This window comes from Panthera pardus, unplaced genomic scaffold (genome assembly GCF_024362965.1).
Source record: "Panthera pardus isolate Hobbes unplaced genomic scaffold, ASM2436296v1 HiC_scaffold_12, whole genome shotgun sequence".
In the NCBI taxonomy this organism is placed as follows: domain Eukaryota; kingdom Metazoa; phylum Chordata; class Mammalia; order Carnivora; family Felidae; genus Panthera; species Panthera pardus.
Genome location: NW_026526677.1, coordinates 65,860,224 through 65,874,772, shown reverse-complemented (window position 1 = coordinate 65,874,772; position 14,549 = coordinate 65,860,224). Strand labels below are relative to the sequence as shown.

The following is a 14,549-nucleotide window of genomic DNA, read 5'->3' as shown; positions in this document are numbered from 1 at the left end:
TGTACTGAGATTTCTGGTTTTTATCTCATTAACAGCTGTTATTTTTCTCACCATTTTTGTTCAATGTCCGTTTCAATTTTAAAACTTGAATTTGATGAGTTACATTTTTTTTATGTTTGCCTTTATTATTTTCCTTCCAATTTAGAGCTCTTGCAGCCTCTGCCCCCATCTGGCATTTTGGTAATCTGGTACCTTGTGGTGTATTTATGAAGATCGTAACTGAAGATTTTAGGAAAAGTGGCCCAAATTGTTCAGAAACCATCCACGATTCCTGGGGTGCTATTACTCGACTTGCAAGAACGGGTAAACTTTAATTAATAGAATAAAATCATGGAGTGTTTTACCTTTCACTTGTTAAATTCAACACTTGCTTGTTTTTATTTTTAAGTATAACATACAGAAAAGTACACAAATCAAAATACATCACTTGATGAATTTTCATGGAGTGAAACATAACCAATATGGTATATTAGTATAATAATCATCCACTGTAATCAAGAACATAGTACTATGTTTTGTATCTGCTGTCTTTTGATCAACACTGTGTTTGTCAGATACTTGTTTGTTTTACTTTATTGTGGTTTATGCATTTTGATTGCTCTCTGATGTTCCATTTGTTTATTTATCTACTTATTTCCAAAGTATCTTTGAAACAGGAAATAATTCAAATAAATTCTGGCACACCCCATGAAGATAGACAACTTGTTTATCATGGGATTTTCCACTTACTTTAAAAATATTTTATTGAATGTTGAAAAAGCATACTTGGAGAAATGGTATAGAAGATTGAATTTTCTAAAATACCAAGTGATCAGTAAAGCTTTCTGTCAAGTAGTGCTTTTTATATTCCAACAATGTGATTCTGTTTTCAGGCAGTGGCTTGCATTGGCTTTCTGAAGCCCTTCACTTATGTACCCCATTAAGAAATTCGCAGGATGTTCAGCATTTGAAAGGCTGGATCTCTGAAACCTGGATAAATCTGGCAATGGTGGACTACCCTTATGAGTCTAACTTTTTACAGCCTTTGCCTGCTTGGCCTATCAAGGTAATAGGAAAATATCCTTTCATTACTTTTTTTTACTTAAGTTTACTTATTTATTTTGAGAGGGGAGAGGGGCAGAGAGATAGGGTGAGAGAGAATCCCAAGCAGGCTCCATGCTGTCAGCATTGAGCCCAACATGGGGCTTGAACTCATGAACCGTGAGATCATGACCTGAGCCAAAATCAAAAGTCAGATGCTTAAGGGACTTGAGCCATCAGGCCCCTCTCCTTCGTCACTTTTAATATGAACTTTTCTCTCTCTCTCTTTTTGTTTTGTTTTTTAAACTGGTGCTTTCTGTGACTTTTAGCATCAGAGGAATTTCCAATGACAAAGGGGCTCTGAGTATGACCAACCTGGGCAGAAATTCTGGCTTCTGTCACTTTCTGGTTACTCAACCTTGGACACCTTACCTAATGTTTGTAAACATCAGTTTCCTCTGATTTGAATAAAGGAGATAAATGTATAGATTATAGAGTTGTATGATTTAGAGCTAAGACCAGTAGTTGCTGCTAATGGAACGATTACTGTGTGCCAAGTCCTGTGCTGTACACTTTGCATGCACAATTTACTCCATCTTTGTCATACATCTGAGACACATAGACCTATGTCATAGATGGTTAGTGCTTAATAAAAGGCAACTGCTATCATAGTGCTATGACTCAGTCAACTGCTAATGTGTTCTAAGTGCTCGACATATCATAAAGGAGTGATCCCCATGCAGCAGGGTGGAGTGGAAGGAGTACTGACTCTGGATCTTTGATCCAGAACCACCATATACCAGCTGTGTGATCTTGAGCGAGGCTGTCTTCTTCCTGAGCCTCCCTGTCTTCCTCTGCAAAATGAGGTAATGATACTTACATTCTCCATAGGGTTGTGCTGAGGATCAAATAAAATATTAGACATGAAAGTACTGTGGAAACTGTAAAGATACATCGCACCATAAATTTTAAAGTTCTTTTCATGACAAAATTCTTTATTGTGTATTCATCCTCTTTTAAGCATTTCTTTGTAAAGAATATTCTTATTAGTTTTAAAATTAAAGTTTGGCTAACTTGATGGTTAAGTTTAGAGTATATAATTGATTCTACAGGTAGAATGAGTGCTGGAAATATAAATAGACTTGGTCAGATGAAAACCACTTTTCAAAAGCACTTTGAACTTAACAGTCCCTTTGAACTATTTAAAAAATTTTTTTTCTTAATGTTTATATTTTAGAGAAAGAGAGAGAGAGAGAGAGACAGAGAGAGAGTGTGAGCAGGGGAGGGGCAGAGAGAGAGGGAGACAGAATCCATAGCAGGCTCCAGGCTCTGAGCTGTCAGCTCTGTTGGGCTCTGAGCCCAACGTGGGGCTCGAACTCATGAACCTTGAGCTGAAGTCAAGACGCTTAACTGACTGAGCCACCCAGGTGCCCCATCAGTCCCTTTGAACTATTAAATGAACATTTTGCTTAAAACTTTGTAACCCACATAGAACAAGGTCATTTGCTATTAGAGATCCTATTCTTCATCTAAAAGCTAGAATGAGAAGTGGATGTCTTGCACATAGCAGTCCAGAGGTAAATTTGTATTGAATTCAATTGAATTTAGACAATACAGAGTTATTTAAAAGATCAGATCTCTCTCATGGTAAGAAAACCTGGATCAAAATAATGAGAAAAAAACTAAATTTGAGCCAGTTAGCCTCCATACATGTCTTTGTGCTAATAATGCCTTATCTCTCTTATTTTACTATTTACAGAACACTTTCATATATGCTGTCCCATTTAATCCCCACAAAAATACTCTGGGAAAAAGAGGTACAATGGAGTGGAAATTTAAGCTCAGTCAAGAAATGGGGAAAGCACAATTTGAACTTGGGTCTACCATTGTTCAGAGCCTCTGATCTTTTACCATATCGCACTGGATTAGGAGAGGATTTGGCTGGATTTTGGGGTGGATCTCTAGCCACATTGTGACAACTATCAAATTTAACTATAGTCTGTTTACAAAGTGAAAATTAAGTTTGCATTTTTATGCCCATTTGAAGAACAGATGAGTTGTCACATGATAAGCATATGGGAATGGGGCGCCTGGGTGGCTCAGTCAGTTGAGTGTCCAACTCTTGATTTCGGCTCAGGTCATGATCTCACAGTTTATGAGTTCAAGCCCCGCGCTGGGCTCTGTGCTGTCAGTGCGGAGCCTGCTTGGGATTCTTGTTGTCTCCCACTCTGCCCCTATCCTGCTTGCACTCTGTCACTCTCTCAAAATAAATACATAAATCAAAAACATACAGGGAATTCCCTTGGTATTTGGAACAGAAGTTGGCAAACTTTATTTGTAAAGAGCTAATAATAAAAATTTTAGGTTTTGTGGGCCATTTGGTCTCTGTCACAGTTGCTCTGTTCTGTAGGTATGGCAGGAAAGTAGCCATAGGCAAATACAAGTAAATGAGGAAGACTATGCAATAATACTTTATTTATAAAATAAACAGTAGCCTGGATTTGGCCTGGGGGTGTGCCGACCCCTGATTTAGAAAAAGGCCAGAGGAATACAGCTTTTTTGTGTTCGTTTGTATTATGATTTGGAACAAGGAACACTAACTTTGCTTTTCTCCCCATTTCTTTAATGTTCCTTTTGAAAAATTTGCTGATGCATCTCACATGTAAATAAATATCCTATCCTTCCTCTCTCCTAAGTATTCATTAAAAATTAATTCATTCAAAATTAGTAGAGTATATCTCAAATATTCTGCCATTTATTTTTGATTTAGCACAGTCCTTCTTTTATCTTCTGTATATATGCATTATAAAAGTTTATTTTTAAGGCAAGGTAATTTGTGTCTTTGCCCAACAATCAGGTTTTACTTCTTTTCTCCAGGACTACTTCTTGTTATTCTCTTCAGTCATTTCTTACTGGTTTTATCCTTTCTTTTGGCATATTAAGGAATTCTTGGTTGCTTATAATATATTTATGTTTCTGTTTCTTGCCTGCACCCAACCAAAAGAAATCTCTCATTGCCTCCTGCTTGAGAACTTTCCATTGCCTCTATTTCCAGTTTTATCCTATATGATTTCAGAGTTTTTCTACTACATGTCTCCCTCCCAAACTTTTAGCTTCAGATCACTTTCTTTCACTGTTCATTCTATTTCTCCTTTCTTGACCTCCTCTCTGTTCTCCCAACCCACTAATCCCAGGAACACTACCCAGTTGGGGACCGCTCTTTCACTTGGATAGTTCCATTTAACCATAACTCCTCCTCCCTCTGATACACTTCCTCCTTTTTAAAAGGCTGACAAACAGCCGTCCTTTTCTAAGTCTGTAACTTAGGCTTAGGATAGTGAGATAATGTGTAACAGTTGGGTTATGAAAAAAAGTAGGTGATTTCCAATTCTGCCTGGACCCTGTATGGTTCTGAAAGATCCAGAGGCAGTGATTGAATGCCTTTTCCGTGTCAACTCAAGTATCGTTCTTTTTAATTTGTTTGTGGGCTTTGCACACTCAGACTCCATTTGCTTTTGTTTACTGTTAACAGAAGCTGCAACATTCATGCAGAAATAATCATGGACTTGGCTGAGAGAGCACAAGGAAGAAGAGAAAAGGGAAATAGAAAACCTCTCTGTCATTTGACTGCTCTGTCAGCATAGAAACTACTAGGTCTCTTCTCAGCTTAAAGAACAGTTTTTAAGGATACTATAGTGGTTATTGATTTTGGAATAATTTTTTAGCTGATAACTCACCAAATCTTTTGGCTTGGCCTTCTGAGCATGCAGTTAGATGTAGTGAAATAATAAGACATAAAATGGAAAATCTCTTCCGTTTGTCTTGGTGTTTGATAATGTATGCGACCTCTCTGGGTGGTTTAAGCGGTTTAGGTGCATTCTATGAAAAGGGAGCTTTTAATGACAAAACTAATGTGATTATCTGTGAGTGTGAGAGGGGTATTGAAGCCGTAGAGAAAGAAAATCTGTTAGAAAAGCTGAATGTATCTGCTTAATCCTTTCTCTAATGTGGATGGGCCATACTTTCCGAGAGGAGGTTGGTCTTTTTTTTTTTTTTAACCCATCTTCTTTCCTTCTTTTAAAAAATTTTCTTTGCCCCCTTTTTATTTCTCTTATTCAGATGTTTATCCTTATAGGTAAGGGGACACATAAAGCTTTTAAACAAATCATTATCTTTACACTGTCTAGTGTATGTGGGATCAAAGGGGGGATTCTAAATATCGGGGTATAGAGCTAATTAGTTTGGTACTAAGATTGAAATGTTCTTTTACCATGATTTCTAGACTCTTTAAAACAAGAATTATTAAAATGGACTTCTAATGCTCTTTTTAAGTTTTTCCTGAATGTTCATCTTTGTTCTAGGAAATAGAAAGTGAATTAAATCTATTTCATATGTTGATTTTTGAGCCTCATATGAATTACTCTACTGTTTTACAGTTTTTTGTTGCATGATAAAAAAAAGTTGTTTGGTTTTTACATTGCCACAGAATCCCTTTTATTTAAGGTTTTATGTAAAACAAACTTAGAAAAATATAAAGATAATCTAAGAATAAAAAAATTTGCGGGGCATCTGGGTGGCTCAGTCGGTTGAGCGTCCGACTTCAGCTCAGGTCATGATCTCGTAGTTTGTGAGTTCGAGCCCCGCATCAGGCTCTGTACTGACAGCTCAGAGCCTGGAGCCTGCTTCGGATTCTGTGTCTCCCTCTCTCTGCCCCTTCCTCACTCATGCTCTGTCTCTCTCTGTCTCTCAAAGATGAATAAACGTTAAAACAATGTTTTTGCTTAAAAAATTAAGCGTGAGACTACAGGTATATTTAGGCACTGTTTGTGTTGTTATTTTTCTCTTACACTACAGTTTTGAAGTTAAGTATGTGTAGTATTGGCAGTTACAAATGGAAGCTCCACAGCGAATCTTGCATTTGAATGCCAGCTCTGCCACTTTCTGGCTGTGTGACTGGAACAGGTTTCTTAACCTCTCTGTTCTTTAGTTTCCTCATATGCAAAGTGGGGATAATAGTAATTGTAATGCTTATTAGGGTCATTATGAGAATTTAATAGGACCCAGTGCTTAGTAAGCACTAAATTGATACTAGTTATATAATAATAACAAGAGGTATTATTGTTGTATATAGTAACAGAGAGGCAGTGTTGTACTAGGACTTTGTGGCCAAAGTGTGGGTTCAGAACTTATATTCATAGTTTTAAAATTGTACATCTTTAGCCAGACCTCTCTGAGCTTGTTTTCTCCTCTGTGATATGGGGATGGTCGTTATATGTTTTCCCCTGGGTCATCATAGGGAAAGTACCTGACCACGAGGAACCACAAGTTGGACTAGCAGCCTCAGTCCCAGTTGCTCTCATATCACTGAATTTATGACCTAAATAGAAATGCTATACCTTATATAGAAAGTGTTTGGAAGAAGCTAATTTGATAGTGTCCACAAGATAAATAGGAAATATAGTACAGGGGCTACATGAGTGTCGAGTATTCTGAATGGAAGTGGTTGGCAGGGACTCTTTCCTTGTTATTATAGGCCCTCAATAAACAATCAACAGGCCAAGTACTTGTACTCCTCAATTGGCTAATAACTGCACATTATCAGGCTTAAGGTGAAGGGAGTATTAGATGAAGTTGAACCAAAGATGCTGATACCTGACTGTGTTTGACTTATAAACATGGCAACTTCATATGGTTCAACTTAACATTTAGATAAGTTTTGTGCATCCTATGGATCTTTTATAAAAGTACGTGATTATCTTTTTTTGAATAAACATGGGAATAGTGCTGAGGTTTTGCTAGTATAACTCCAGTAATTTTTTGAAAACTTTATTCACTCTTTGCTACCATAATTGTTAAGGTAGTGTACAGAGATGCGTAGAGATTGTGTTGTTTACACTAGAGAATGATGCTTGTACTCACAGAATTTTTCACTTAGAAAGGAACTTTAGAAGCACCTAAAATAATAAAATTCCCTTAGTAAATTTGTAAATATTTTACCAAAAAAAATTTGTAAATATTTTACAAAAAGAAGTTTTTTTAGGCCTTCTATCTAAATGTGCCAGTAGGATTATAAATTGGTACTTTCTTTCTATAAGGCAGCTTGATGTAGCAAAAGCCTTAAAAATGGTTATTTCCTTTGAACTAATAACTCCTCTAAGAATTTATCTCAAGAAAACAGTTCAGGGTGTACGTAAAGATTTAGGCCCAAGGTTATTTATTGTAGCCTTATTTGTAGTAATGAAAGATTGGAAAAATGATACAAACAAACAATTGTAGGATTGCTTCAACTTTTCCTCAACTCCCCATCCTGATTGCTCCCCTCTACATTTTCTCATGTTGGTCAGTGTCCTTTTTAAAGTGTGGTGCTCGGAACTGGACCCAGTGCTCCAAGGGAGCCCTGACCTTACAGAGGACAGTGGGCCCAGGAGTGCCCTTAATCTGGATATGGAATTTCTATTAGTAGACGCCAAGTTTCTGACCACGATGTTCTCTCTGAGTAACTGGCACTGCCGAAACCCAAGTATTGTCAGCCGGTGCCGGTCCCCAGCCATGCCTGTGTCTTTTAAGGAGTGACAGTAACTGCTGTTTGCAGAGATGGCTATTCATGGGGACTCCTTTTCTTTGCCTGACAGAGGCCCAGTGTTCTAGTCTGAGAGGGGATCTGATGCCAGCATGTGAGTCACACTTACTTGCTACTGTTCTTTAACAGAGTTTTAGGCCACTTGTTTGTTGTTGCTCATCAGCGCTCCCTTTTCCTCCTGCCTGGCTTACATTGTCACCCTGCCTCATCTACTGTGCTGTGCTTGGACATAATGCTCTCCTATGCATTCCGCGGGTCCATTCCATAGCTTTATGCTGCGTTTGGAAACAGCTGAATCCACCGTTAGTGTCCACAGTCAGGAAGGAATGCTGACCAACTGTTGGCAATAAGTAGTTTAACAAATTCTGTGATTGGTTCTTGATTTCCATATTTTCTTGAGTGTTTCTGATTGGCGTATTTCTTAGGGACATTTTCCAACAACTGTTAGGTATTTTTTGACTTACCATGAATAAATGAAAGTTGTGGAAAAGTAAAACACTGTTTTGCCTTTTTTCTTCAGTTTTCATTTTCTTATTGCTTTAGGCTTAAGGTTTGCGAAGCTCTGAGTTTAGCTCAGTACTGTTTCTTCATGTACACCTTTTCAGATTTATCTTACTCTTATGACCTCGCTGTTACTTTTTAAAGGTATATCCAGGTTATTTGGACATCTTAATTTCTGACTTTTTTTTTTTTAATTTTTTTTTTTAACGTTTATTTATTTTTGAGACAGAGAGAGACAGAGCATGAACAGGGAAGAGGCAGAGAGAGAGGGAGACACAGAATCTGAAACAGGCTCCAGGCTCTGAGCAGTCAGCGCAGAGCCCGACGCGGGGCTCTCCTGGAAGATTTCAAGTATTATTAATCTTAGTCACCAATATCTTCATTAGATCTCCAGAACTTATTCATCTTATAACTGAAAGTTTATATCCTTTGACCAACATTTCTGCATTTACCCATCGCCCTTCCCCCAGCCCTTACCAACTGCCATTCTACCTTGGTTCTATGAGTTTGACTTTTTTAGATTCTACACATAACTGAGATCATACAATGTTTGTCTTTCTGTATCTGGCTTGTGTAATGTCTTCCAGTTTCATCCATATTCTCACAAATGGCAAGGCTTCTTTTTAAAGAGTGATTAATATTCCATTTCATTTATATACATCTCACATTTTCCTTATTCATTCATCTATCAATGGACACTTAAGTTTCCTTATCTTGGCTATTGTGAATAATGATGCAGTGAACATGGGGGTGTAGATATTTCTTTTAGATCCTAATTTCCTTTCATTTGAATATTTGCCTAGAAGTGGAATTGCTGGATTTTATGGTAGTTTTATTTTTAATTTTTTGAGGAACTTCCATAATGTTTTCCACAATGTACCAATTTATATTCTCACCCATAGTGCACAAGGGTTCTGAGGAATTCCATGAAGATCCCTTATAGGCGCCTTATGAAGGCCGTGGTGGTGACCACCTGGTACACATTTCCATATCACCTTTTTTTCCTTACCTTTTTCTGTCCCTGTCGTTTGTCTTCTTTGGGATCACATTCCCAAATAAACTACAAGCATGTATGTTTTGGTCCCAGGCTCTGTTTCTTTTTTTAATGTTTTAAAATGTTTGTTTTTGAGAGAATGAGAGAAAGAACACAAGCAGGGGAGGATCAGAGAGAGAGAGGGAGATACAGAATCTAAAGCATGCTCCAGGCTCTGAGCTGTCAGCACAGAGCCCAATGCGGGCTCAAACTCACAAACCTGAGATCATGACCTGAGCCAAAGTCAGACGCTTAACCGACCGAGCCACCCAGGCACCCCAATTTCTGACTTTTCTTACATTTGTTATTTCCAAAAACTTACTGGAAGTAGTGCACACTCTCTATCCCTTTTGGAAAGTCATGTTGTAGTTGAGCATGTTAAAGGCTCTGAGGATTCCCGCAGTCAAGTAAACTGTTCACATTTGCTGACACAATATTTCTTAAAATTATTTGACTCTGAAACCTTTTTTTCACAAAGTACCATTCAACATTTCACAGAAATATTTTTGTGCTGAATGCATTTGGAGAGAGACTTCGAATTTTCCTTATGATTCATTTCTGCAGTCTTTTCATATTTCCTCTTTTTCCAGAAAGGTGTTGCTGGAAACTGGTCCTAAACAGAACTAGGAGGAGAGGCTGGGTTTGCTTTCTGCTGTTCACTTCCTTTCTCAGTGCCTCCTTTTTGGGCATGTCCCCAGCCTGGGCCTTGTTGCTCCTGTTGCATGGAGTCTCTCCCTGAAGTAGGGTAACTAGGCTCTTTCTTTCCTGGCTCCTTTTTCTCTCAGCTTGTCCCTCTCTCTTCCTGTCTCTTTTTTTAAAATCAGACTTGCCTGTTGTATACATCTTTTCCATATAAAATGAGAAAGGACCAAATCACTGACTTCATGATGCAAGCTGAGTGTGTTTCCCTTGCCATCGGGGGGCTATTTGCAGTTTTACAAAGGATGCTCCCTAAGCCGTGTAGCATAATGGATAAGATGCATATTTCATAGCTAGAGAGATCTGGGTTATATCTAGATCTTAACATTTACTAGGTGGATGACCTCGAGTAAAGTGATTTAACATAAGACTCAGTTTCTTTTTGTAAAATAATGGACAATAATATATCTGATAAGATTGTTTGAGGATTATATAATACAATGGTTGTAAACCCAGAGCTCAGTAATCAGTAAGTGGTGGTATTATGCAGCTGTGAAACCATTGCCTGTGATTTTTCCCCAGTATTTTATTGTTTTCAATAAGATTTCAAACACAGAAATACTGAAATAATTGGACAGTGAACACCCATTAAAAATACCACCTAAATTCTATAAAAGTATTTTGTTAGATTTGATTTAGCACAGATATTTTTGGCTAGCCATCCCTCTATCCTTCATTCCATCTTATTTTTAAAATGCATTTCAGAATAAGTTGCAGACATCAGTATACTTCTCAGGGATACTTCACCTTTATCATCATTAATTAAAGTTCAGTATTTCTTTTTTTTTTTTTGAGATAAAATTTATATACAGTGAATTGCACAAATCGCAAGTGAACTGTTTGTTGTGTAACCCAGACTTCCATGAAGATCAGGACTATTTCCCTACCCCTGAAAGTTCCCCATGCCTCTATCTAGTCATTCCTGCCCTCACTTCTGACCCCAAGCATTCTCTGTGATTTTTAGGTACTAGATTTCAGATGCTGATGATAGTCTAGTGACAGGAATATTTGGAAGCTGGGTTGCTGCCTGATATATTTCTTATCACACCACAGATACTGGAGCTTGGTATAGTTTTTCCATAAGAAATTTTATAAATTTTACATTTTCACAAAAATGTATTTATTCATTCAGCTAGCATTTAGTTGTCAGATACCTTGCTGAGTGCTGAGGGGGATGTTGTGGAATCAAATGAGTACAGTACAGTGTTACAGGGGTTTTGATAGAAGCAAGTACAGGGTATAAGTAGAAGCACAAAGGGAGTAGTGATTTAGTTCTCCCCAACTTGAGGGCATAGCTAATGATGGCCTCATAGAGGAAGTGATACTTGAGCTAAGTATTATAGAAGGTGTATTGGTGTTTGCCAGACATTACTGGAGTGCGAGAGTGAGAAAAGGGTATTTTAGGGTGAGCAAAGGCAAAGAGAAGAAAAAGACCCTGGTGTGTTGAGAATGGTTTTGCTAGGCTGGAACACAGCGTGCAAAAAAGATGAGGCTACAGTGGTAGGTGTGGAATACTTTGCATACCATACAAATGCAAATGCCCTTGGTTTATTTCTATAGCTTGGAGAGTAATTTAAATTTTACACTTGGAGAGTAATGGTTTATTCATTTATGAACAGGATTATACTCAAGAGATAGAAATTGTCAAGCAATGCTGTTAGATGTTTAAGATTATTTTATAGGCAAATCACAGTCATATTTCTTCTTTATTTCATTAAAATTATGATTTTATAAATATATTCTGATTCTTCTTCTTTTATGTCTCTTTAAAATGACAGGTAGTGTGCAAGTATTTGAACAATCCCAGTTTATCTGATGCACAGCTGCTGCAGAATATTTTCCAAGCTCTGAATATATATTACAATTACTCAGGCCAGGCGAGATGCCTGAATATATCAGAGACAACAACTAGCAATCTGGGAACCCAGGGTTGGAGCTATCAGGTAAGCTTGCATAATTTCTTCAAGTGGAATTTCCCGCTGATAATGGTTGTACTGTAAGATAGTTCACAAGATTTTGTCACTAACCTGGGTCCAAATCTGGGCTCCATTATCTTTTTTTCTTCTTTCCTTCCTTCCTTCATGTATTTAATCATCACCAAGTATTTTCTGGGTACCCATGTGCCAGGCAACCTGCTAGACTCCAAAGATGCAAAGATAAATACGACATGATCTCACCTTTAAATATAGTTCGTTGAAAAAGATACTAATATTACAATATCTCTTGGTAAGTCCTATCCAAAGCAATGCTTCCTATCAAAAGGAAGCATTTTATGGATGAAGAAAAGAAGGGGAGTCTGACTTGACTCTCTGAGCCTCCATCCCTTCACCTGCATGAGACTAATAATACTAATACTAATACTTTCCCTCCTGAGGGTTAAATATGATAATAGATGTGGAAGAAAGCAATTTACCGATGAAGAATATATAGCCCTAACTTTTGTTACTTCTCAGCTGAGCCTTTCCAGGAATAATGAGAGGTGGTATGACGTAGGTAAAGAGTAGGAGCTCTGAAACCAGACCGCCTGAGGTCAAACCCTAGCTTTGCTGCTACCAGCAGAATAACTTTGGACAAGTTATTTAACTCTTTGTGCTTTATTTTGTCATTGGATTCTCTTTTGTTTTCCTTTTTTAGGCTTGCACAGAAATGGTCATGCCTTTTTGTACTAATGGTATCGATGACATGTTTGAGCCTCGCTCATGGAACTTCAGGGAATATTCTGATGACTGTTTTAAACAGTGGGGTGTGAGACCAAGGCCCGCCTGGATCACTACTGTGTATGGAGGCAGAAACATCAGTTCACACAGCAACATTGTTTTTAGGTGAGTTTTTACTGGTGCAGAGAAAAACTTTGGTTGATGAAGACATTTGTAGAATAGCTGAGAAGGTAGAACCAGAAAAATGCTGATAGTAAAACAATATAGAATACAGGAGTGGTATCCATCATGTCTTTCTTTGAAAGACAGAGGATGCTGAGCAAGAGATACACTTTTATACTCTATTACAAACATGCTTAAAGGCTTAAAAACAGTAACAAAACTTAAATATTTTATTTTAAAAAACTAGCACAAAATGAAGTATCATTTGCTGTTCTCAATTTGTACTGCCCTTGTTACTGTTATTATTAATTGATAGTAAATATTTTTCACTATTTTTTCAGCAAACACTTTTGAGGTGCCTACTCTGTTCTGTTTCAGGCACTATATGAGGCACTTTAAATAAATTGCCTAATTGAATCCTCCCAGCAGCCCTCTGAAGTAGTTGTTATAGTCTCTGTTTTACTTAGGAGGAAAGCGAAGGTCGCTGAGTTCAGTCTCTTGCCAAACCTCATCCAGCTTTGTAATGGTTACTAAGTGGTAAACCAGATCTCAACCTTGGCCTGCCTGACTACAAAACCTGTGTTTGCTCCTCTATGTTACATTGCTTCTTTAGAAGGGATGTATTTGGTATTGGCTCACATCAGGGTTAATTGAGTAGACTCTATGTGTATGTGATTGTGATTTTAAAATTTCCATATTTTGGTTTGAACCTTAGGCTATCAGCTATTAAGAGAAAAACAAGTTACTTAAAAATTATTTCCCCAAATCTACATGGAAATAGTAGAGAGATAGCATATAGGCCTCTTAACCTGGAGCCATTGTTTAAACTGTAAATGTCATTCTTTTACAATCTCTTTAAAATGAGAGTCAAATTTGACCTTCTGGACATGGCCAATAGTTTTTTTGTTTTTGTTTTTGTTTTTGTTTTTGTTTTTTATTTTAGTATGCATTTTTTCTTAATATGAAATTTATTGTCAAATTGGTTTCCATTCAACACCCAGTGCTCATCCCAACAGGTGCCCTCCTCAATGCCCATCACCCACCCTCCCCTCCCTCCCACTCCCCATCAACCCTCAGTTTGTTCTCAGTTTTTAAGAGTCTCTTATGGTTTGCCTCCCTCCCTCTCTAACTTTTTTTTTCCTTCCCCTTCCCCATGGTCTTCTGTTAAGTTTCTCAGGATCCATATAAGAGTGAAAATATGTGGTATCTGTCTTTCTCTGTATGACTTATTTCACTTAGCATAACACTCTCCAGTTCCATCCACGTTGCTACAAAAGGCCATATTTCATTCTTTCTCATTGCCAAGTAGTATTCCATTCTGTATATAAACCACAATTTCTTTATCCATTCATCAGTTGATGGACATTTAGGCTCTTTCCATAATCTGGCTATTGTTGAAAGTGCTGCTATAAACATTGGGGTACAAGTGGCCCTATGCATCAGCACTCCTGTATTCCTTGGGTAAAAAAAATATGGAACGCTTCACAAATTTGCGTGTCATTCTTGTGCAGGGGCCATGCTAATCTTCTCTGTATCATTCCAATTTCAGTATATGTGCTGCCGAAGCGAGCACTGTATGAGTTTGTTTAATGTATGAGTTTAATGTATGAGTTATGGGATTCAACCATAGATGAGTATCTTAGTAATCTATTTGCCCTTTTGTATTATTTTCCTTAGGCTATCAAACTCATCATCATCATCATCATTGGGGGAGGGGGCAGATTTGGTGAGAAAAGTTTTGGGAATAGAACTGAAGCAAGAAATGGAAATTCTAGCTCAGTGTTAGAAACTTTTAACTCAGTGTTAAGAGAGGACTTTCCAATAGAACTTTGCAAAGGTAAACTGAGCTATTTTAAGAAAAATTACTTAAGCTCTTAGATCCTCAGACTTCTTTTCT

The 14,549-nt window shown here is 37.6% G+C and overlaps 1 protein-coding gene and 1 non-coding gene across 6 annotated transcripts in view; one reads left to right on the top strand and one right to left on the bottom strand.

The window, feature by feature from the left end:
• PRCP (prolylcarboxypeptidase) overlaps window positions 1-14,549 on the top strand; it is a 141,145-nt gene that overhangs the window by 55,163 nt on the left and 71,433 nt on the right. For all 5 annotated transcript variants that reach the window (XR_008421233.1, XR_008421231.1, XR_008421232.1 and 2 more), the window contains exons 6-9: window positions 146-303; window positions 873-1,045; window positions 11,612-11,776; window positions 12,468-12,655. Coding sequence is in view for 2 of the 5 variants with exons in the window: in XM_019449953.2 (XP_019305498.1) it covers window positions 146-303; window positions 873-1,045; window positions 11,612-11,776; window positions 12,468-12,655 (684 nt within the window). In the remaining 3 variants the exon portion in view is untranslated. The remainder of the gene's footprint in view (window positions 1-145; window positions 304-872; window positions 1,046-11,611; window positions 11,777-12,467; window positions 12,656-14,549) is intronic.
• Window positions 14,119-14,225, bottom strand: LOC128776378 (U6 spliceosomal RNA). Its single transcript, XR_008421441.1, has one exon. It is a non-coding gene; the product is annotated as a U6 spliceosomal RNA (small nuclear RNA).